General features: G+C 37.5%; 2 protein-coding genes and 1 long non-coding RNA gene across 3 annotated transcripts; all 3 read left to right on the top strand.

Annotated features, from left to right (window-relative positions):
• Nucleotides 1–960: 960 nt before the first annotated feature.
• On the top strand, nucleotides 961–9,128 carry LOC145231957 (allene oxide synthase-lipoxygenase protein-like). Its single transcript, XM_080096429.1, has 14 exons — nucleotides 961–1,118; nucleotides 1,562–1,757; nucleotides 1,878–2,006; nucleotides 2,628–2,882; nucleotides 3,236–3,326; nucleotides 4,176–4,332; nucleotides 4,594–4,851; nucleotides 5,280–5,472; nucleotides 7,027–7,107; nucleotides 7,191–7,309; nucleotides 7,466–7,585; nucleotides 7,933–8,067; nucleotides 8,252–8,350; nucleotides 8,604–9,128. The coding sequence occupies exons 1-14, from the start codon at nucleotides 1,092–1,094 to the stop codon at nucleotides 8,781–8,783; spliced, it is 2,040 nt and encodes a 679-aa protein (XP_079952555.1). The 5' UTR covers nucleotides 961–1,091; the 3' UTR covers nucleotides 8,784–9,128.
• On the top strand, nucleotides 5,798–6,765 carry LOC145231960 (uncharacterized). The gene is made up of 2 exons (XR_013860801.1): nucleotides 5,798–6,213; nucleotides 6,581–6,765. It is a non-coding gene; the product is annotated as an uncharacterized LOC145231960 (long non-coding RNA).
• A 1,323-nt stretch (nucleotides 9,129–10,451) lies between the features above and the next one.
• Nucleotides 10,452–20,145, top strand: LOC145232696 (allene oxide synthase-lipoxygenase protein-like). The gene is made up of 13 exons (XM_080097367.1): nucleotides 10,452–10,662; nucleotides 10,773–10,901; nucleotides 11,605–11,859; nucleotides 12,495–12,585; nucleotides 13,015–13,171; nucleotides 13,477–13,734; nucleotides 14,565–14,763; nucleotides 15,116–15,196; nucleotides 15,404–15,522; nucleotides 15,920–16,039; nucleotides 18,227–18,361; nucleotides 19,339–19,437; nucleotides 19,884–20,145. Exons 1-13 carry the CDS (start codon nucleotides 10,452–10,454, stop codon nucleotides 20,061–20,063), a joined length of 2,034 nt encoding a protein of 677 aa, XP_079953493.1. The 3' UTR covers nucleotides 20,064–20,145.
• Nucleotides 20,146–24,895: the final 4,750 nt, after the last annotated feature.

The following is a 24,895-nucleotide window of genomic DNA, read 5'->3' as shown; positions in this document are numbered from 1 at the left end:
CTACGTTTCTAAAAATTGTAAATAAATAGATATTTCGGCCCGTCAAATCAAAACAAATCCCACTCAATTCGATAAGTATATCTTGAGGATGCAAAAGATTTAGTGCAAACCGGTCTAAACAAGGTGTTGTTCAAAAAGCAGCAAAAACTTTTGCATCGTTTTGCTGTGAAGCAGAATTTTGAAAGGCATGTAAGGTTCATTCTTTACCCGAGTACAAATAGAGTACAAAAATGGTGAAATTTTGAACTTTTTGTGACAGATACATAAACAAGGTGTGAGTGTACAACTTGAACCCAGATCAAAAAACATTGTAAACTTAGTCCTGAATAGAGGAAGCGGTGACAACTGACAGAGAATTTGTTGCTTTCATGGAGAGTTTACAATACATAGCACATAGTGACATTTGTATTTGAAGGCTTCTTTGTTCGCCAAACTTTGCGAAAAACGCATGTAATTGAATTTCACCGCTTTGAATGTCACTTATTTGCCTCGCCCTAAAATTATTGCTCCCCAATTTCTGAAAAAAGCCGTTTTTTTCTTTTCAAAGTTTAATTTAACCCGGATATTGATAGAGCGATAGAAGCCCATATTTGCTTTGTTTGATCTTCACGTTTCGATGCCCTTGAATAAGTCAATAATTTCAGCATAGTTTGGTGCAGAATCACTCTTCGGCGCGGATTGCATGGTTCAATTGCTCTCTTGCTCTACAATTCCTAAACTCCTTTTTCGCTCGTTTTCCAGGCGGTTCAACTATATTGGAAAGTTTTGCAAAGCAACGATACTTAGACAAAGACACACGTAACTGTTCAAGTTGTTGACGCCTTAAAACTACCGCGAATAAGATAACGTACAAATGCAATTTTCTTGGATAAAATGTTTCGTTCGCAGTAAAATAAGTTAATAAAAACGTCGTTCTTGGTCTAAGCTTTGTGTTAGTTAAAACACTTTTTGTGGTTTTATGGAAAGCATGTTTGTCGCAAGAAAAGTAGTGATACGAAATCACTCTGATTTCAACATGTATGTTATGTGTGCAGCTAAGTTAAACAATTAGCTCTTACAAGTGAGTGACTGCACTACAAAGGAGAAAAAAGATGACTACTTACAGAGTTTCAGTGTCGGTAAGTTGAATAACATATGTGAGCAAGATTAAATGCAAATACCGAAATCTCACGATGGTAAGCCACATGATGTGGTGTTAAAAAAGTAAGCCGCATGTTGTAATGCTAGATTGGTTAACGATAGCAAATAGCTGTATCATTTGTGCTATTATATCATGCTAGCAAAAGGCGTGTTGGCGTACAATGTCTACATCTACAAAGAGTTCTAAATGAATAAATAAAAAACGCGGGAGGCTAGAAACAATATCAGCATGTCATTAGTTGTAAGCGGCCTTGATATCAACCCACACAATCTGTATCAAAAAAGCTACGCCGCAGCTTACAGTTTAACCAACATCGTTTGTTTAGCTAGTTTCAAGAACTGCATTTGATGGAAAAGGGCAATAGCACAAAATCTAAAACGTTTCCTATCCGGTTGGAAAATATCAATTTTATTTGGGCAGACCTCAGATGCGACCAATAAGGCTGGCACAAACGCCACAGTGTCCCTTCAGATGGTTGGGGAGAAGGACGCCACCATCGTCACCACCGACTGGCTAAAGCTCGATAAATTCCTGCATGACGACTTCGAGCCCGGAAAAACTGATGTTTACAATTTAACTTGCGAAGACGTCGGTCTACCAATAATCATTCGATTCAGTAAGTTATTAAATATACCGTTTTAAATGACAAAAATTTGCGCTTTTACAAATGCTAAAACATTTTTTATACGTGTTACATGGTCATTTATGCAAAAGTGAGCATTTAGTTTTATTGTAGAGCTGTCATCTTGGTTTGGTGAAGATGAATGGATGTGCAATATGGTTAAAGTGGAAAAGGGTATTGAAGTGGCAGAGTTTCCCATCTATGATTGGATTACAACTACAATCGATGTGGCCAGAGGAGAAGGTAAGGAAAAAATTTCAGCAGAAAAGATGTTTGCTGTGAATGCTTAAACGGTATTGTCCTCGATTCTGCTTTTAACTGACTTGGTGGTCCATAGACTAAAAGCACGATTGCGCGCGATCGTCAAAAAACTCCTTAATACCCCACTGAGGAAAGATTTGGTGACCAAATTTTCATCCTTTTACGATTTTGGCCCTGACTTCGCCATTGAACCAAAAATCTTTTGTTAACACAAAACTTGGGTGCTATTCAGCAGAGCTTATGCGCTTATTCAAGTCAACGAGATAGACGATATTCTGGCTGCTCGGTCTGGTGTTGCTGATTTGATTGTAAAACTGTTTGGAAAATTAAAATCAGCAACATTTTGTAAAAGCGCCCTTTTGTAAAACTGGATAGGGGGTTAATTGGACTTTTTTCCATGAGAATGTTTTTCAGTACGCGCTGACACGCTGACACGCAAGTGCTCCAAGATTATTTGGCAATCACTCAAGCCTACCAATTGCGGGGTCTACTGTTTAAAGTTTCCTAAAAAGATAAGACAAATTTAGGGACCGTTAGTTGCCATTTGACCGGGTTTCAATTTTTGCAGACATTTAACAATAAAACGTGTTATTATTTTCCAAGCTCAAATTCCTCAAAATGTCACAAACCCGAAGGTAAAGAAACTTCGTATTGACGAGATAGCGGAAAATTTGAAGAAATTCGAATGGGTTCCAATACCGAATGAGAGTGACATGAATTGGGGACTTCCTCGTTTCGTCAAAGGTGCAACGCGCCGTGAACTTCCCAGAATATTTCGGCAGGACAGAGTGAAGGCCACTCACTTCATGGGAAGCGTTCTGAAAGCAATATCCACCTCTGCACTCAATACCATTCAAAGTAAGTTATGCCAATCATCTTGTCTTTAGGGTAAATGATGGGATTTTGGGACAAGGATTTTTGTTATGATGGTGCAAAGAAAAAATGCACTTCATTTTGTTGTGTACACCTTGAATCTGGTAAAGGCCTGAGAAGGTTGAAATCTGGCTTTGAGAAACGAGTGGGACTAAAGGTGGCGCGACTGGGTTTGACAACAGTCGTGTACGGTGTGTGTGACAACAGTCGTGAACGGACCACAAAATTCTTGAAACATGAACTAACAAGTTTTAGACTATTCACTAATTAACCAGTTGTAACCAAAATAAGAACAATTGCAGAAATATCAACACTCCAGTTGTTTCATTCTATTGCAGGAATCATGTCCCCAATCGACGAATTGAAAGATTATCACTCGATATACAAACACGAGTCACTGCTACGAGAAGACCCAATGTATTTGGATGAGTAAGTGTTATACGTCTTTGTGGTTCGGTCGGCTATAGACTTGCCTTTATTATAAAGTAAAAAAAGTTGATCAAACCTTAGAGCAGTGGTTCTCAAACTTTTTTGAGCGCGACCCAAATCTGAACTTTATGTGCATCTTACGACCCAAGCCTCAAACAACAAAAATGTATTTTTTTCCTTGTACGAATACTAACTCATCCTTGAACGCTAACTGTTACATCTCCAAGTTCAGTTTCGCATGATTAACTTGTCCTATTATTTCCCGTGCTATGACGTTACAATCACCACGTGCATAACAGTAAAATTGGAAGGCTATTGTATGTAAGCGGTAATGGTTGGTTTATTTTACTGTACAACGTGGTTGAGTGAGGCTGTACTTGGCTATGGCTATACTCTGCCATCAAAACTTTCAGAAAACCACTTATGATGCAATACTCCAAGTTACTGAGATGAAGCAATAATGATGCAATAATTCAGTCATGATGGAGAATTAAAAATACTTTAAAAATGAAATGAAAAAAGTTCGTTTGGGCAGAACTGAATCACCATAGCGCGACCCATTTTTTGACGCTGCGCGACCCATGTTTGGGTCGCGACCCATACTTTGAGAACTTTGAGAACAAGAAATACTTTGAGAATAGAGGAAAGTTGCATGTGCCCTCACAGCATTAACTACATGTGTTCCAACTGCCACGTAGAAATAGCGCAGTTCACCACACGGAACACTAGATGCGCCATGGAGTATGTGAGGCGTAATTATTATTTAACACCAGTACATAGAGACTACATTTTGCAAGTCAGGTTCAAAAAACACCATTTCGGTGTAATGTATACTTTGCTCTTTTACAGTTGGTTTTCGGACAAAAGCACTGGTAGACAAACATTAAACGGAGTGGCCCCACTTTGTTTCAAACGTTGCACATCACTGCCATCAAACTGTGACATCATGAACAGTGACGTAGATACGACACTTGGAACAGGCAAAACGCTGGAAGGTGAAATGAAGGTACAAAGCATTTCAGTCTCCGTGTAACTGTCCATTGTCAAATGTATCAAAAACATTAAACTATAGCCTACTACAAGAAGGGAAAGGGCACAAGGGAAAGTAGGCCAACCCTCGTCTTTTCATACATTTTGTAAACAGCAACTTAGATTGTAATGTAAAGGCGGTGTTTAGCGACAGAACTGTATCCTTTTAAAAATCAGAAGACAAAATATCTTGGTTCAATAAATAACATAACTGTAAAACATCTGACATTTACAACAGGCCGGTAAAATCTACATTGCTGACTTCACTGAAGTATTTCAAGGAGTCCAAAGAGTTGACAACTACAGAACAAAAAAACCACTTAATTGTCCTGAATGCATTGGACTCTTTTACGTAAACGACAAAGGTGAATTTCTGCCCTTGGCAATTCAACTGGTTCCCGGTAGCCCTGATCACGTGTTCACACCCAACGACAGTGAAGAGGATTGGCTGCTTGCCAAGATGTACTTTCGTTGTTCACAAGGCAACATGCACGAGGTTAGATAAAGTCCAGTTTTTTGAAGGGTTATCACCGTTTTATAGTTACTTATTATTTGGTAAAAAGCACTACACTGATGTCGTCTTCATATCACTGATGATGGCATGAGCATTTGTCAAAACGTTTGAACAATAAAGCATGTCGCTTTTAACGCCTATTTGGGCCGTTATTTTTACCTTTAAACTTATGAACAGATCCGTACATTTCAAAGCACTACACTGGTAATGCATAAAGCAACGACTGGACGCAAGCTAGTACAACTCTTCGTTAAGTGTGACAGAATTGGAACAAAACAATTTCTGCTATGAGTAAAAATTTAAATTCAACGACAATTCCAGCAAATCAAGATTTTTTTAATAATTAAAGACAGCTCATGACATTTTTAATTATGTAATTGAAACATCTACCATTGATGTTTTGTTTCTAGTGGATCTATCATCACATGGAGACACACGCTGCAACAGAACCTTTCGCTGTGGCGCTATTCCGATGTTTGCCTCGTGCTCATCCGATTTACAAATTGCTGCGTCCCCACCTTCGTTCAGTTTCGTGTATCAACAATGACGCAAGGGACACTCTTTTACCACCCGACTCTTTAGCGGGAAAGGGGGTTTCCACAAGTAAGTATCATTGGATTTATAGGTTGCCAAGTCTACGTATGACAAACCATAGAATGTTACACACCTTGTTACATGTAGGTATGTGTAATATGAAACTATGTGAAAAGTTACAGACAGTGGTGGGATTCAGTCGGTGCGCACCGATTCTATACAACCGTCTCATGAAATCTTATGAGATCACCGAGCCGGTTAGCATTACTGGTTACTGCCAAGGGACATTTTGTAACAGAATCGGCTAAAAAATATGACTTTTGTGATAAAGCCGACTGACAAAAAATTTGAGTCCCACCACTGGGTATAGACTGCAATTTTGGCAAAGCGTACACTCTAAAAAAACTTCGCTCATTTCTTCTCCCCGGCGGGAGGCGGCGAGCGAAATTCCAGTCTTTCGTCTGGAAAGAAGTGAAATTTTCGCTCAAACCTTTTTTCGCGGCGAAACGAGAGAACCTTTCTCTCTTTTCAAAATCGCGCGTTCCGAAGTCGACAACGTGATTGGCTGGCGCAAGCGAGGGGAATGAAATTGAATTACGTCACAGTCACATCTATTGCGCAAAACTGCGGGATAGGGTTTGGATGGCGTGAATTACCAAACGAGGCCAAGTTGGGCTTAGATATCACCATAGGCTAGCGTTGCATACAAAGTGTCCAAAGCAGATATTTCACAGTTTGGCATTGAAGAGCCGCTTCTGTTTCTAAAGGATCAACAGTTAATTGACGATAGTATTGAGGAGAAAATGAGAAGTAAGTCGTTTTATTTTCTTGTACTTATATATTGTGTATGTTTTTAGGATTTATTTTGTGGTCTTGTTTTTATTAAAAATTTCCTGCATAAATGTACAATATTCATAAAACAAAACAATAAAGTTAATGAACATTGACATTTCTAATTGTCCTTTCAAATGTGGATCTACTTGCAAAGACTGTAAGTGGTAAAGATTAGCCCGTGATGCAAGTAAGTATAATTGTTTTTTTAGCAAAACCAAAGCTTGTTCAAAGTTTATTTTTCAGTAAGTTCCCAATCCCTGATATTTTCTGGATTATCATTTGCTGTGATTAAAATATAGTTGTACAGTATAAAACATCCTCACTAGCTCTGATGTTTTTACAGGCCGGCAACAACATTGCTGAATATGCCCTGAACAAGTCAAAAGTCAAACTCAGTCAGCCATTGTTGGTCGTCGTTGGACGAATATATGATCCAGACCAGTTTCCATTCTCTTAGTGCTGTGATGTAACAACTGTGTTGGTGTGTTCATTTGTGCCCAGAAAAATAAACCAGTGAACATATTGTGATGTTTTTAATGTGTATTTGCTTGAAAGGTGAGCAAAATAAGAACCAACCACACAGCACCTGCTTCTTTCAATAGCTCAAACCAATGAGTGAAATAAAGACCAAAAACCCTGCAAATTTAGTCTTTTATTCACTCAAATCAGTGAGTAAAGTTGTTCACTCGTTTAAAGTGAGCTTTTGTTTCACTCGCAGAATTTTTCGCTCAAATTTCGCTCATTTTTTTTAGAGTGTATCTTACCTGGGATAATGGATATTTTTTGCAGGTGCACTTGCATTGGTAAAGAAAATCTACAAAACGTACAACATCCAAAACCTTCACATTCCAAACATGCTCAAAAAATTCGGTAAGCTTTCCTTCACTGTCAAGTAGACATACAACAGCATAATATCAGGATGCTATTTTTTAAACATCCAAACGCTTTCGCAGGAACGGACGATGCAACTCTTCTGCCCAACTACTATTACCGAGACGATGCACTTGACCAGTGGAAGATCATGGAGAAATACGCGAGTGCATGCATTCGTCACTACTACAAGTGTGATGAGGTAGGTTTAAGATAGAATCCAAAGCTACAAAGCTTAGGAGGTTCAGTGTTAAAATTTAGGCAAAACCTCAGTTTAGGATCTCATTAATATTTCAAACTTTAATTAACAAAAGTGTCTATTGTGCAAGTATTTCACGAAATATCTTCGAACTTTTAGGACGTTGTCAACGACTACGAGCTGCAATTTTGGGCAAAAGATGTCGCCAAAGAGGGTCTAGGTTGGCAAGACAACGATACAAAGGGAATGCCAGAAAACCTGACTTCAGTCGATCAACTGGTGAGAGAAGCATTTCCTAATACTGTTACTTCAACATTGTTCTTTGTTATTTAAATTGGAGATTGAGAAAAGGAAAACAGCAAATAATTTAGCAAATGGTGACATGGACTTTTTACTAGATACGTTAGCGTAAAGTTAAATACACCTTAATGAAATAACGCATTAACATATATAAGGCTTTTTCAAAGACACGACCTCAAGATTTTAGTTTAATTATAACTAGTAACGTAAGCATTTTTTGCGTACATTTCACTGATTTCCATGGGCAAGTATTAAGCAGGAAAACGAACGTTTTGTTTGTTTAGTGGGCATAACTTACTATAGCTTTTCTCTCTTGTGTTTTATAGATTGAAATTTGTGTCATACTGATATTCACAAGTTCTGTGCAACATGCTGCTGTCAATTTTGGTCAGTTCGAGACTTACAAGTTCGTCCCAAATTCCCCTCTTGCTATGCGTCTGCCTCCACACAAAAACGGACAGGTAAATAGCATCTGAATCAGTGTAGATTGCACTCAGATGACAATAACCAGAGCAGATAAATTATTGACTAAATAAAGATTCCAGAAAGGCGGGAAATTGCTCAGACACACGTGGTTTATCCTCGTCGGCAATCCCTGTGCTATACTATTTAAATTGATTTCATATCATTTTGTGCAATGTTTAGGCCAACAAACAAAGAATTTTGGACAGTCTCCCAGATTCGGTGATGGCTTCATCTATCATTGCAGTGTTGTTTGCACTTTCTGATTACTCGCCAGACGAGGTAACCTTCACTTAGCAAACTAATATATACACATGTACGGAATGGGTAAAGTGTTTCACTTTTAACAATAAATAACTAAGCTGTTTGGTCGAAATTTAAAGTGCTGAAACAACGCTTCCTGACAGGTGGAACACTACCCATGTCACTGGTTACTATTGGTTTAAACGCCATTTTCAACTACAGAAATAATATTTTGCTTTTGAACCGTAACAGCAACGAACATAGCTATATAAAAGCATAAACCATTGTTCAGGTTTTCCTTGGACAATTTCCGGAACGTCTCTTCACTGAAAAGACCATTCTCGACATCCAACGTAATTACATGAGCGATCTACAAGCGCTCGAAGCTAAGATAAAAGCTCGCAACGAGAAGTTGGTGCACCCATACACCTACTTACTGCCATCCAGGATCCCAAACAGCGTTGCTATCTAACTTTACAAAAGCCCGAAACGCAGTGCCTATTTCCAATGTGTAAATCTAAGGGTTTTATAACCACTTCGATAGTTTTTTTGGTAAATCGTTTGTCAATCCAATCTATTATCGAATAGACTGTATAGCTTGCCTTGATTAAAAATACCACAGATGAACATAAAAAATTCAAAACAAGGAAAAAAGTTTTTACATTTTAGTGGAATTTTATGGACTTTAAAATTTAATGCCTAGCGTTGTGTGCCCTTCACTTAACTTTGCATGCAGTATATTCGGATGAAGATTGTACATAAGCTTCGCTTGCGTTAACGAATGCAATCATAAAAATAAAGTTTTTGTTAACCAAATCGGATACCAACTGTGGACATCAAGTCGTCTGAAACATATTTATGCGACCAGAATAATACAACAGTGATTGCTTACAAAAAAAAAAAAAAAACAGAATTATCCAAGAAAAACAACTTAATTCCAGTTTCCTACAGTGAGTGCTTAAACAAAACCAGGTGATAAATTTTCATGAAGACTATTGCACTGCATATTAGGCTACAGCACAAACATACACTGGAGGTGCTTGTTTTCAACGTAAGGCAATTAAGGCAGTTAATTTACACCGTTGTACTTCAGTCGTTAACAAAAATATAGACAAAAACAAACAAAAAATATATATACCCGAACGTGGATTTATTTTCATCAAAAAAACTCAAACCAGCCCGTTTTATTTAAAGTCCGAAACCGACTGTTCACTTTCAGGCGGTTAGAGATACCATGCGTATCTGGCACTAAAATAAAATATTCTAATTTTCAGTGTAATAATCCTAAAACAGTAGGTAGTGTGTGTCTAGCTGGTGAGAGGGTCTACCAACCGAATGTAATTGTTCTGTAATTTGTCCTGCGCAGTAACCGGTATTCGTTAGGAAGTCCGCTTGTTATACACCAAACAGATTAAGCATGATAACGTGAATTATATGCAATAGGAACACAGTGACAGTAACAAGTATATACAATATTCTGACAGAAAGAATGAAAGCAATGAGAGCAAACGTTTTGGTTGTGCTGGAAGCCTCCAGTCTAGAAGTATATTATTTGTTGTTAAAAAAGAGACCAAATAGTCCATGCACAAATTGACCAAATATATGAACTTTATATGAGTGCTGTTACCGCGGAAAAGCCTCGACAATGTTTTGAATGATGAACTAATGTTTAAGCTTGGGATTTCAGAGATATTATAGGTTTGTGGTGCAAAGATTTAGAGCAGAAGAAATGAAGACTACATACAAAGTTACGATTGTGGTGAGTGTATGTTGTTGTCGATCAAAAAGAAAATGCCCAAATGTGTAGCAAGAAAAAAAAAAAAAAAACGATTGGGTAACTTACCACAAGTTCGCAACGCAAATCCATATACATATGGATGCCGTTTATTGATAAAGTTTGTGTAGATTAATGGTCTGAAATCAATCGACCGATAATTACAGCGCAATACATTTACTAATCGCTGCATCTACAACATGCAAATCACACTGCATTTGAAAAGGTGTACGGAATTTAATGACCTGGCTTATTGGCATCACAGTATATGAATCTTTGCAAACACCGTGTAAGACGTGTGTTTTAGATTCCGGAAATGGACACTGAATTCGGTCCGAATCCTTTTCGGTGGTTCGGCGTATCACCATGAGTTATACAATCGCTTTTCAGACAGCGAAAGCGGGGTGCGAATCTACTACGCGCCTTGCAATTCAATTGGAACTGGTTGGTGGAAACGGAAAACCGAGCGGATATTATGCGGTGGAAAACATATTCGAAGCCAACACGTTCAAGGACAAGCGTGACGTTTACGATATCACGTGTGATGACGTAGGATTGCCAATAATTATCAGATTCAGTAAGTTGTATGAAGCGGATTTCGTACAGGCCGGAAAGTTAGTCCTGAAATAACCAAACTTCTAGTAGTACTGAAATAAAGGTAAGTACATACAGTGCTTTTCTTGTCAGAACTTTTGAACTGGTGCGAAACGGATGAGTGGTTATGCGATTTCGTCACGGTTGAGTACAACGGGCAGTTCGCTGAATTTCCGATTTATGACTGGATAGATTCCAATGTTGAAGTGACACGAGGCGAAGGTAATGTAATCCACATTAAATCCAACATAATCCTAAATGGAAATAAGAAACAAACAAACTCAGATTTATAAATAAAAACCTCAATTACCTAACGTGTTGAGGTGGAAGTCGTTAACCACAAGGCTTTGTTTCGCTAAACCTACGCAATTGTATCATGTACCATATCATGTGTTTTTAGTACAAAGATCCTGCTTTGGTAACAATGGTGCTTCATGATTCTAAACCTGGGGTCGCGACCCCAACTGAAGTCGCCTTAGGCAGTGGTTCTTAACTTGTTTGAGGCCATGGACCACTAAGCCCAATAATGGGCCACTTTATTGTTGAGAAAAAAATACAGTCAGTTTTAATATGTAGCCCACTAAGTTTGTCCTTCACCGCAACTTAGCAAATGTTATCTTAGAAAAGGGGGTCACGGCACCACACAGGTTGGGAACTGCTTCTCTAAACCTTTTACGCGCCGTACTAAATTAAATATACTTGTGTGTGTTATTATTAAAGTGTTTGTTCAAACCAATATACGCGAATTTTTTACAACATTTCATGAGAAAAGCACATGCTAATATAAGTGCAAGCATTAAATGCAAGACAGACACATAATTAGGAATAAATCATACCGTTTTAGCTGTTGTCTTGTCATACTTTTCCACATGCGACTTGAATTTGAACATTTATCCAACATATCCAACACAAATTATTCGTTCAGCTTGCATTCCCCAAAATGTCACCAACAACCAAGTGAAGAAGTTACGCCTGCAAGAGGTGGCGAAAAACCGAAGCAAGTTCGCGTGGATTCCGATGCCCAAACCCATTGACATAGGGTGGGGATTCCCTCGTCACGTCAATGCTTCCACGTACCAACAGTTGCCGAAAATTTTTCAACGCGACGAGATTCGCGCCAACCACTTCGTTGGATCCGGTTTTGAAATTGATTTAAATTCAGTCTTTCAAGACATAGGAAGTAAGTAGATGGTTTAGTGCAAGGGTCGGCAACTCGTTTACGCCGTGTGCCAACTTACTTGTTATGCCAAAATTAAAATTTGTTGTGTGTAATAGTAGTTTGCACCAGTCTTTTAAAAAGGAATCACAAAAAAGACTGATTTGTGCCCTCGGGCTAGGTTTTTAAAACTATTGCTTCACAACGAGCTACAATACACAATGTAATTGTCTACAATGCATTAAAATGTCTTATATGAACAAAAGATTTTTGTTAAAAAGTCATACTTTACCTTCACTATCAATTGAAAGCGACTAACATAACATTAGAAGTCGGTCACTGATCCAGATTTGGACAGCTGCAAATCATTGGATAGATCCATCACCAACATACCAAAAGCCCAAATTGTTAAGCATGTTGCATTCAAGTGCACTTTTTTAATTGGTTTGGGTGCAAATCATTTTTTCTCAAATTCATTCCCAACTAGGTGCAAGATAGTGGGATCGTCTATTTGTGGTCAAATTCAAACCCAACAGCAACCAAATCTTAAAAAAATAACGGCGAGGTTATGAACCTTAGAATTTCTAAAACTAAAACACGGAAGATAGCAAAAACATTGCCTGACAATCATTTAACCACTTCTATAATATACATCACAGAAACAGCGAAATCCATCAACAAACTTGAAGATTATAAAGCTCTTTATGCGAGTTTGCCACCGAAAGGCGAAAAACAACCAAACCTAAATGAGTAAGTTAACAGTGTTTCCTGATCGCAGATTAAATTTAGTTTAAGTCACAGTACACCACGCCTATTGAAAGCGGTGTACCGAACCGAGCTGGTCTCCCAAGCATTCCCATGTGATGGTATATAAGCCAGAAAAGGGTGGTGGTGGAATGCGAACCACGACAGAAGCCAAACGATGTCTTAGAGACCAGCTCGATTCGAATTCGATACAACGCCGTCAATATGGGTTAGGTACTACGATTTATTTATAAGTGTATCCTAATTGTTGGTCTCTGATGTGCAGGAACGCTATAGGGCTGATCCCAGTAAATGACATATGTTTATCCTAGCCAGTATGGTTTAAAAGCTCACCTGCAATGATTAAAGAACCACGAATGACAACACATTTTGCGCACCAAGTCGTGTTCAAGTGAAAAGTCTTTGCATTTGCAGCTGGTATACCGACAAGGCTTTTGTTCAGCATGTTCTCAATGGCGTCAGTCCTCTGTGTTTTAAACGCTGCAATGCAATCCCTCCGACCGCAAGAATTACCAACATGGACGTCGCCTTGATCCTTGATGACCACACAACTATCGAAGGAGAAATAAGGGTATGACGTTTTACAATATCAATGTAATAAAAGGTGCTTTAGAATAAAAGATAGTTAAGCTTCTAAGCAGTGGTGGGATTCAGCCGGTTCGCACCGGTTCTATAGAACCGTCTCACGAAGTTTTATGAGATCAGCGAACCGGTTAGCGTTACTGGTTAATGTAAATGGATTTTGTAACAGAACAGGATGAAAAATATGACTTTTGTGATAGAATCGACTGACAAAAAAATTGATTTCTCCCACTGTTTCTAAGGTAAATAACAATCGGGGATTACTTTTTAAGTTATTTCAATTTTTTGACATAGGCGGGAAAAATCTTCATCGCCGATTTTCACGAAACGCTGAAGGGCGTTCCCCGCGTAAAGCACTACGCGACGGGAAATCCCCTCCACTGTCAAGACTGTATCGGACTGTTTTACGTCAATAATTCGAGAAGATGTGTTCCTCTGGCAATTCAACTGGTCCCTGGTAGCCGGGATCACGTGTTCACTCCCAACGACCGGAAGGAGGATTGGCTGCTTGCCAAGATGTACTTCCGGTGCGCACAGAGCAATATGCATCAGGTACTGTACAAAACAAAAATAAAAACATAGAATTAAATAAGCAAATCTTTGTATTCAAGTCACTGATGTCAACCAATTGATTTGTGCCAAACGCTAAATTTCAAGGAAACATTAGTATCCATACACATCACGCAAGTTACTGCGCTACTATAATTCGTCTGGGGCGGTGCTTCTTAAACTGTGGGCCAAAAAATATTAGCTAAATCAAAAAGTGTATATACTCTCTGATAAGATAGGACTTGTTGGTGATAAAAATCAACCCTACCTATAACAATTGCAAATTAATTTTCTTTCAACAACATTTTGCAAAATTGGCATACGAAGTGTGTCACGGAATAAAAAAGTAGTTTGCTACTGCGCTGATAGTTTGAAAAGTTTGAGAACCACTGCTCCGGGGTGAAGAAATTTGTGGACGTTAATAAAAAAAAGGACAAAACAAAGCGCGAGCTAAATACAAGGACATTTCTTGAGAAGGGTAACCATGTAAAAAGCATCAAGCCAGTAAATGATAAACTACAGACAGTGCACCATGTTTCGACCTATAAGGTGTTTATGTATAAGCTGCAGTCAGTGCAACTGGTGTCGAGAGGTAGGCTATATTGGTTGGCTACACTAACCAATGCGCCCACTGATGAACTATACAGGTCGAAACAGTGTGCACTGTCTGTAGTTAAAGGATAACCATATTTCTAAAACGCCGCCCATTAAAAAAGGGGCGAGTTTCAGAAATAAGGACGGTATGACACAATTCTTCACAACATTTGTTTAACAGTAAAATCCAGGTATTTGTTTTTCCAAAACATAACAAACATTGTAACTGTCTTCTGCAGTGGATCGAAAACCTATTAGACACTCACTTAGTATTGGAGCCCTTCGCGGTGTCTGTGTTCCGATGTTTACCCCGCTCTCATCCAGTATTTAAACTTCTCCGCCCATTCCTCCGCATGGTGCCGGCAAAGAACACTGACGTAAGAACGAGCCTTCTTCCACCACATGCGCTCTCTAGTCAGGGGATTTCCATATGTAAGTTATAAAACCATTTCTGCATCATAAATAATTTCACATGATTAATTTGCCTTGTTTTTTAATGCAATTATCTATGAGATACTGACTTAGAGATATCCTTGAAGATTTTGTTAACAAATGGCTAATTTGACATACCTAAGCAATTAAACAAATATATATATATATATGCGAATAACCGCCTTTGTCTGTAAGTTGAAACGACAAAAACATATATTCTAATCTTGTGACGATCAATTAAGAGGCTAACTGTAATGTCAAGAATACCTGTGTTCCCGGTTAAACGCTTTACTTTGTTTAAAGACGGGATGTAATGAAACGTATGTGTTATAATGTCACTTACAAAATATTGTTACAGCTGCAGCGCATTTGGCAAGAAAGGCTTACAGGACGTTCAAGTTATCCGATTTGAACATCCCACTTCAACTAAGGAAAAACGGTAGGAGTATTCATAACATTTATACCAATGCTTTCAACTTTTTAAACCAGCGTTTCAAATTAATTTTTCACTTTAATTTGAAAACCAGAAAGGTTGTTTATCTCATAACAAAATACAACGCCAAAACCAGAAGGAAAAGCCGAGAGAGATTTGGCATACACAACCTGTTCTTGCATTAGAAAATAAGTATTTCAATTTATGTGTCAGGAACGGACGACCCCAATTTTTTGCCGAATTATCAATACAGAAACGACGTCGTTGGACATTGGAAAATTATGGAAAAATATGTCAATTCCGTAATTCGACATTATTACAAAAGCGACGTGGTAAGAAAAAGGCCATTACAGTAGATAAAATAACAAACCAAAAAATACTATAAGTGAAAAATAAATTAACGCATACTGGCCAAGCGATCAATAACGCACATTGGAAAAAACGTATGCCCTACATTATCTAGTATAACATCTTTAGATACTCTTTGCAGGCCATGTTGACAAAAACGTTTGTGTAAGTCTAACATATTGTCATTTGAAACGGTTTTTATAAACTTTAGCAGAGAAGAAAATGTACTGTCATCAAACTTATGCTTAGCCTAATCAAAGTTAACTTTTACACTTTTCTGAAACACTATTACACAGTATATCCGGTTGGTGGCGATCCCTACAGTTTCTACGGGGCCTTACACGTATAATCTCAAGTGCTTGTAAACTGTCACATTTACAGGATGTAGGCAGAGATTTTGAACTGCATGCCTGGGCAAAAGACGTAGCTAAGGAAGGTCTGGGTTGGCAAAGCAGCGACACCAAGGGGATGTCAGAAAAACTGACAACAATCAACCAACTGGTAACCGACACTATTAATACGAGTATTATTTCTTTTAACGTTAAACGTTTTTACACGTGAATTACTATGAGATTTGGTCCGGTATTTTTTGGTTGAAATGATAAGCAGCATTCTATCTGCTGGTGTGTATCGCTTTGCCAAAAATTATACCTGTAGTTTCATTGCTTACATTGGCTTTAAATGAAAATTCAAACTGTGAAAAAAAATAAAACGCCTGCAGCGTTACCCAACGAAAACGCAAAATAAAAGCTTGAACTTAAACTCCGATGGCGATTGTGGGGTGGTACAATAACAAATTACTTGTGCCAAACATAATAAACTTAAATGTTGCTCAAGTTAAGAAATCTGCACAACTTACATCTTTGCAAAAGACCATGTTAGGTAACTTTACAACGTGGACGCTATTCCAAACATCTAGAACATACGCTCAGCCACGTTTGGATTTTCTAGATTTTGCAAAAAAAAATTCATTACCTAAACCAGTGGTTCCCAACCATTTTTTGTCGCGACCCAAATACTTACCAAAATTTTGTTTTGTGGCTTCTCGCGACCCATGGATATGCATTCTTGCTAGTTTGGTTGTATTTTTGTTTGTAAAACAGGAAAGTTTTTCGAAAATTACTACGCTAGTTTGAAAAAAACACATCACACAAACATTATTCGTTTTTCCGCCAACTTCAGAGCTGGTTCAACGCATTATGAGCCAGACAACGCTTAACAGTGATCTCACACAAACATTATGACGTCACAAACAGAATAATTCACTATCACGCCAAATAGTCATGAAATTGTCATTGGAAACAATTGGGAAAACAACAGCCTTGGGAAACAACAAAATAACGCTACGAAACGTAGATGCTCTAATTTTCACAAAAACTGGCGACCCAACAGAATTTACAGGCGACCCAACTTTTTCCAACTGTTGTGATTAATGTAATTTACACAACTTTTTTATAGTGCAAATAGGGTAAGGATTTCACACAGTAAGATATGCGCAAGTAAACTTAGTACTACAACAGAGCACAGATACTTACACAGTTTAATGAATAATTTGGACAAACTTACCGAAATTGCACAATTTGTCATCTAATTCAAGCCCATCTTGAAAACCGAAAAGTAGTTTGCTACAAGCAGCTGCTTTTTATTTCCATCCCCAATACAATTCTATTTAGAATTAGCACAGCGTAAATGTATTTTAATTTAAACTAAGCAGCCTCATCCTAAAGTCATGCAAGCGCGGCGATGAGGTAATAGAACGTTTACGTCACACAATGATTGTTCCGTAAATTATTAGTTATGACGTAACAGACCGATAATTTTGGCTGCAAAAATGTAAATAAAATCAGTTAATGAAAACGACGTAACATAACAACTAGAAAAGCTGTAATTGTTTATAAAACATGCTAAAATTGTGAACATTTTATTGATTGAGGTTATTGGCTTCGCGGATGAATAATGTTAACTTTTATATTAATTTAAATTTAAACTATGCACTGATTTTACACTACTCAAAAAATAAGACTAACGCTCCAAAAAACTTCATTTTCCTGTCAGTCATAGTCGTAAATGCTACTAAGCTCAATGCCTAGTTTATAAAAACAACTCAATAACAAGGGATAAAGGCATAGGTATCTGTTCTGTAGTAAAACTTTTTTTCCAGTAAAACCCTAATATCTTATACACCTTACAATACCAATCCTAGCGCTAAACAGATCCTAAATCGACTAAATAAGAGGCAAAAAGTAACTAAGCATTTGCACTGACAAGTTGCAAGTCCACAATCAGAAACAAGTCGTTTCAAAACACGAAACACCTGTCTGCCTTAGCACTTGAAACAGCAACGGTGCCTTTGGACAAATTCGAAAGAGGCGCCTGAGGAAAAAACGCAAAACCGGTGATGCGTGAAATATACGATCGGAAAAGAACGCATGGTTTCCCAACCAATGACTTAATTATAACTTAAGCCTCTTGTTCTACCTAAACTAGAGCTAAAAGCGGCACCAACGGTAGCCTATATACTATGTTAGAAAGTTTACTTGCTCAATAAGATAAATCCTTGTTAAAAAACATAGATTTTGCTTGATTGGTTTTGTACAAGTAAATAACATTCACACTTAAACTAGCGCAAACCAATCACGCATAAAAAGAGGTGATTCCTAATCAACTTGTGTTTTTGTGTCGTTTTAGGTGGAAATTTGCGTGATATTGATGTTTACAAGTACAGTTCAACACGCCGCTGTAAATTCTGGACAGTTTGAAAACTACAAGTTTATCCCGAATTCTCCTCTAGGCATGAGGTTGCCACCGCACAAAAAGGGTGAAGTAAGTGCATTGTTTTGCTAACACGTTTCAGAATGCTTTCCTTACTATAAGGCAGGCGGCGGCCCACGAAGCCCTCCAATGCGGCCCACAAGCAGTCAGCAACAATTGTAGTTTTTTTGTCAGATTTTTATCTAATTATATTAATTTTTTTTTACTTTTCAAGTTGAAAGCTATTATTTAAACATACGTTTACCGAAATTTAATTTATACATACAAATTCATATGTTATGAATAGAAACGATAGTAATTAAACCGTTCTTAAAGTTTCAGTCAAGGGCGTACAACCCGCGGCCATACGACCGCATTAAAATGTATGTACTGGCAGGCGTGATGTATTTAAAACTCCTTTTCCAAAACATCTGATTTTCAAACTGCCCTAAATAGATTTTGTGTTACTGAAAAGAGTATTACCAGCCTAGTAGCCATGCGACAGACATTTTGCAGGCCTATTGTGTGCAAACAATGCGAAAAAACAGGTAGGAAAAGCGTCACAATATAGATTATGACGTAATAATAAAACTGCTGGTCTTAATCTGTACATTAAGTTGGAAATTAATCCAGGCTTCTGGGGCGTCAATAGATGATATATTTATATGATATGAACATGTTTCGTGTAATTTTTAAACAAAAACCAGCAGCAAATTGGCGGCGGTTAGTGAAATAAGGATCTGCAATGCGGTCGTCGTAGCGAAAAGGTTGTTTAAGTGTATAAAACTAGACTAAAAATCACATGCGGCCCTCGGCATAATTTCCAAACTGCGATGTGGCCCGCGAACCCCACGAGTTTGACACCCTGCTATAAGGCACCTGAAGGTAATAAGGCACAATACTTCTGTTTTTGATAAGTGCGAAAAGTTTGCGTACTTTTTGTTTAGTGTGTATAGGTTTATTTTAGCTGTGGGTATCGGAAGATGCTAGTTACTAGTATATAAAAGTTTTAACGTTAAAGTATGCTACAAAAATGTTTTATGTTTCAGGCAAACGAAAGCCGGATTTTAAACAGCCTGCCTGATAATGTAATGTCTGCTACAGCGATTGCAATTAGTTACAAACTTTCTTCAATTTCGCCAAACGAGGTAGGCATAATAAATAATTCACTATACTTTTGTATGTATATATAATGTTGTTTTTATGTGTATATAATGTGGTATATATTGTATGTATGTATAATGTATTTATTTCTTTATTATAGGATTGTTATTTGATTTCTGTAAGTAAGTGATTTTTTCACCAATGTTAACAGTATTTCGGTTCGGTATATCTGCTTGACGCGTTTTTTTTTAAGATCAAACCACAATGAGCAATTTTAAACTGCAGTTCACCATAATCTTACATTTCTTTAACATAGCTTCAACAATTTAAATGTATTTTTTCTACATGAAAATTTGTGAGTAAAATATTGAGTGATATTAACGACCATACCTAACATAATTTCCTGAAAAACGCATATGATTGATGGCAAAGCATGCAACAGAACTGCATAAAAAATCAAGTTATTTGCAAATGCTTTACCGATGTATAGGTTTACTTGGGACAATTTCCGGAGCGTCTCTTCACAGAGCAGAAGATCATTGACATCCAACATAATTACATGAGCGATCTACAAGCACTCGAAGCTAAGATAAAAGCCCGCAACAGCAAGCTGGATCACCCTTACACCTTTCTACTGCCATCCAGGGTTCCAAACAGCATTGCTATTTAAAAACCCTGAATACATTTTATAGTTTTGTGTCAGTTATTCTTTTTCTATTGTTATGTACATAAATAAAACAAATAGACTTGTAGGCGTTCTGAAAAGCTTAATAAAAGTCTTGTTCAACAATCAAGACAATAATTTTATTAAAACAAAGCGTATCACAAAAAGATGGTTTAGTATAACCTTAAGCTTGGTCACATGCATTCAAGTTTGTTTAATACGGTTAAAATATAACTCGGTCATTGTCAAAAGGTGCATTGCTTTCTTTTTTGCAACCAAAATTTGCCCAAACTAAAGACTTATTAGGACTACTTTTCAATCATAGCAAGAAAAAAAAAATAAGTAGAATTTTTCTAATTTAATGTCGTTTGAATAACGTTTGTAAAACGAAAATTTATTTTCGTGTGTGTGTGTGTGTGTGTGTGTGTGTGTGTGTGTGTGTGTGTGTGTGTGTGTGTGTGTGTAACTTTGCACGTTATGCATCATTGCAACATTTGTTGCAGACCTTGCAAGTTAAGCCATCTTCGGTTCTGCCTCCCTTCACGCCTCAGTGCCCTTCAACGAGCCCCAATCATTCCAGCTGACTGCAAGCTCAAGTTTTGCTCACCGACTAGTTTTACCTTTCCTACTGCCACAAGCAACGCCGAAAACTAAATGTTTTTTTAATATCTTGTTTTCTGCAAATCGTGGCCAAGTATGCTCTTCCCAAAGTCACAAGACTTAGCAGATTTTAGATGGTTGATTTTCTTGAGACAAAGCCTATAATGAACTTTGTTCACCTTACATTAAAATGAAAGACATCAAAATTAATACGTAATATTGTGTTCAAATCTTAACGTAAATGCGTTTATAACTAATGGTTAAGATATTACACAGCATTAAAGCGCATTTGGGGTTTGAGCGATCGTTCCTAAACCTTCGTCGTTTAATTTTCAGTAAAATAATTTCGTTTCCTACTTATAAAGTTCGGTGATACAAGAACGCTGTCAAAGTAATCGAACTTCGGGCGTCCCTTTTCTCTTTAAATACGACATGTCGTGGAAAGTTTAGTGTGTTTTTTTGCGCCGTGGTTCACAAACAGTAGACTAGGCTATTTACCATAAGATTTTTCGTGGAGTTCCGGGTGTGGTTTGTTTCGAGAATTAACTGGTCGGTTCTGCTTCCCTTTAAGCCTCAGTGCCCTGCAACGAACCCCAAACATTCCACTATTATTGTTTCGCCATGTGAGGCAGTGAGAACGCAGCTACTAACGTAAGAACTCACAGTAGCCAGGTTTGCAAATTTATGGTAGATGGCGTAAAGAACGCAGTTATTTAAAATTTACAATGAAGCTCGGGTAGGATTGGGGACAAATTTTAACATAAAGAACTGGGTTTTTAGATTGATTTAATTGTTAATATTATTATGCAACCTCAGACCAACCCTAATAGCCCTAACCGTAAGTATTTTTTACACAAATTGCATTTAATTTTTGCGTGCGCCACGTACCGGAAATTAGCAAACCTGGTTCCTGTGAGTTTTTACGTTAGTAGCTCCATCTGTTTTGTTGCCCTGCCAAGGGAACGGTGACAGTCAAGGATCTGACTTAACACGAAACGCTCTTTTTTCCTTTAAATGTTACAGGTCGTGGAAACTTCCGTACCGTTTTTGGCTCGACTTTTAGTTTTGCAGTCAGCTAGGTTTATAGTTCATTAACAGTAGCGATCTTACCCAGGTTAAAATAAATATTTGTTTATCAAAAACAATTATGTCGTTACCTAGCAACGATACTGTACGCTTCATTCTTTATTGTCGAAAGAACATGAGAAGATGGAACATCATTTACTAAAAGTGAAACATGTCGGATGTTGGAAGTTATTATGGGTCCCCTTCCCTGAAGGGGGTTTGTATTTTTGTTAATTCGTTCATGTTTTATACCCGATAGATCTTTCTCTGGTCGTCAGTGCGCCTTAATTTTAGCGGTCATGCCCTGCGAATAATGACGATGCGCGTTTCTCATTTTTGATTCGCTCATCGGAATGACATGAAACTTTGCAGGTTATAACAAATAATTTGTTGACTAAAATTTCGAGTTAGCCTGTGTAAGTGAGAATGCAATCATTGAAATGAACTGTTTTCTACACAAATAACATCCTTACATTTTGAGTATATCGAATTTGAAATATAACTATGTCACAATTTCATTTATTCCCACACATGTTGTAATATTCAACTAATTTAATCGTGTAATCCAAACCAACTTGTATTTCGTTTTCAAACTTAACATGAAAGCGAAGTTTCGTTTTGCAAACGTTATTCGAAACGAAATTTCCGTTTCTAATTACCTTTTACGGCGAATGATTGTAAATAATGAAAGGTAACCTTTCACCTAATAATAATGTTTTAGGATCGTATACTCAGAGCCCAGTCAGCACAATTAATAGCGCAACTTCCCATAGTCCTCTAGCGTCACCATGCGCAAAGGAAAAACAAACAAACGGAAATTTCGTTTTTATTTTCTTTCAATCATAGAAAGATTGTTGAGGTTACTCAAAGGAGGTATAAAAAATTGGACAGCTATTCCTAATGGCATCATTTGTAAAAGCTGCGGTAGCAGGTTTTCCCCTACATATACGGTCACGTACATTGCAAGTGTCGTGTGTTTTGTAGTTTTTAAAATTTAATACCGGGGTCAACATGCGGTACACCAGATGCTTCGATACATTCAAAATTCGAAAGCGCTAATTTGTCCTTTGAAACTATGCACAGTTGTAAGAGAACCCTGTATTTAAGTTAAAACCTGACCACAAACAAAACTACAAGCCTGCAACTGGACCAAATCGAAATTTTACGGACATAGGAGTTTTCCCCAAAAGGTACATGATTCGATCTTCAAAATCTTTACTGACAACGAGTTTAAATGTTTGTTATGCCGCCGGCACATAATGCAGAAGACAATGTTAGGAACGAAGAAAAAAAGGGAAATTTGGTTGGTTTCTACGAACTGATAATTTAAAAGCTGCTAAAACTGCCATATGCATTTGTTTAAAAACCTGGCAAATAAATTCCACTTTTTTGACAAAGTTTAATTTGACTTAGGTTGTTTTGTCTTGTATGTATCATTGGAAAGACATTACATTTGTTAAAATAGATAAACGTCTTTTTTGTAGTGTTGTGCAAACAATAAAAATGGTCCAAGGTCAATGTTTTTAGCCGTTATTTCTCTTTTGAGGCATCGTTTTCATCTGAATGACTGGGCGCTATAGACGGGCAAATAAAACATGTAGTAGCAGAGTCGTTTCTATTGAACTAGTTTGCATTGCCGCAGTATTGTTGAATGTTTTGTTTGCACAGGAAACGACAAATTGATTGAATAAAGCGTGCTAGATTTGCTGCCGTTAAAAATTATTTAAAAACGTGTCATGCATCAGCCGTTTACATTCAATCCCAGAAAGTGCTGATACAGATTATGCAACGCAAATGTGCTGTTGCATACTTTCCCAGAAGATACGTGCACACAGGACTTGTAATAATGGAGTGACTAACTGGATTAATTGTCAGTTATACTCCGAAACGAGTGGTAGTTTTGTCTGGCATAATTTGACATTACGTAAACGGACTGCAAATGCCGTACCGCCAATTAAATAATGCTTCTGCGCTTTTTAAATTCTAACCCTGTAAAAAGGCCACTAGAGCAACGTGACTGCAGATTATTGGTTTAGAAAGGATTATGTATTTGAGTTTTTTTGCAAATCAGTGAACAGAATGTATTGCTTAGGAAAAGAAACTGTAGTGAACAAAAATAAACAGATATGATTCGCATTAAAGTCACTAAACAGAGCTCATAACGTAATCTATTGTTAGAACACACGAGCTTTTTATCTCAACAAAGTGTTTGCGACAAACGTGCTGGCGGAAAAATACACGCTTGTCTGAAAAGCAACTCTTAGTGAAGTCGCAAACCAGCATATGTACACAACGATGTACTGATTAGTGAATATGACTCGGGGGCAAACCGCTAACAGGCTTAAGCTATACAGCAAAGTTTAAAATATTAAAGCCTACTCAAATGCACAATGTTTAAGCGTTTCAGAGTGTAAGCAGACAGAACCCTGTAAAAGATATGTGCGATTGGAATTTAAAGAAGTAGATTTGAGGAAGTTTATCCAAACATGAAAGGTTTTCTGGTAAATTAGGCGATAGCTTTCATTAATTGTCTACTTTATAAACGTTATAGTGTGTTTCAACCGCGAGTTCGTACAATGTTTCGTGGGTCACAACTACTTTAAAACACTCATTTCTTTTTAACTTTATCTCTTTTCCATTATAATACAAAGTTTTTGGTCTAGGAATGGCTTTGTTAAATTTAAAGTCAATAAGCTTACAAGGCTATACTATAAACAGTGTGGCAAGAATATAAAGACCAATACATTAGCGGTTACTGTCTTGGCAAATGAAGGAGAAAAAGTTGTACAGTAACGATGGCTGTACTATATGAAAGCCTGTTTTCTGTCTTATTAAAAAATGCAATAAAGAAACGATGACGCAAAGGATGGAGCTTAATCCCACACATACGCAGTATGACTCGTCACTAGTTTTCCTTCCGTTTGCAATAATTCGTGTCTTTACTAATCGAGACTGGTAACTTGGCGGGATTAACGTAACGCGATTCGTGTCAGGTATTGTTCAGGTCGTGGTGGATTGATTGATGCATGAACGGGTTTCATTGCCATGCTTCGGATATTAGTTGCAGTAAGGTTTTGACTAAATGCAATACTTGTATCTATATGTCCAGTGAAAGTGAACGTCGTGTGGCAATGTCAAGTGCATTTTTTCGGTAAACCGTACAAATAAAAATC

This window comes from Phallusia mammillata, chromosome 6, assembly GCF_965637545.1.
Source record: "Phallusia mammillata chromosome 6, kaPhaMamm4.hap1.1, whole genome shotgun sequence".
In the NCBI taxonomy this organism is placed as follows: domain Eukaryota; kingdom Metazoa; phylum Chordata; class Ascidiacea; order Phlebobranchia; family Ascidiidae; genus Phallusia; species Phallusia mammillata.
The sequence above is the reverse complement of the archived record's forward strand: the minus strand, read 5'-3'. Positions and strand labels throughout refer to the sequence as shown.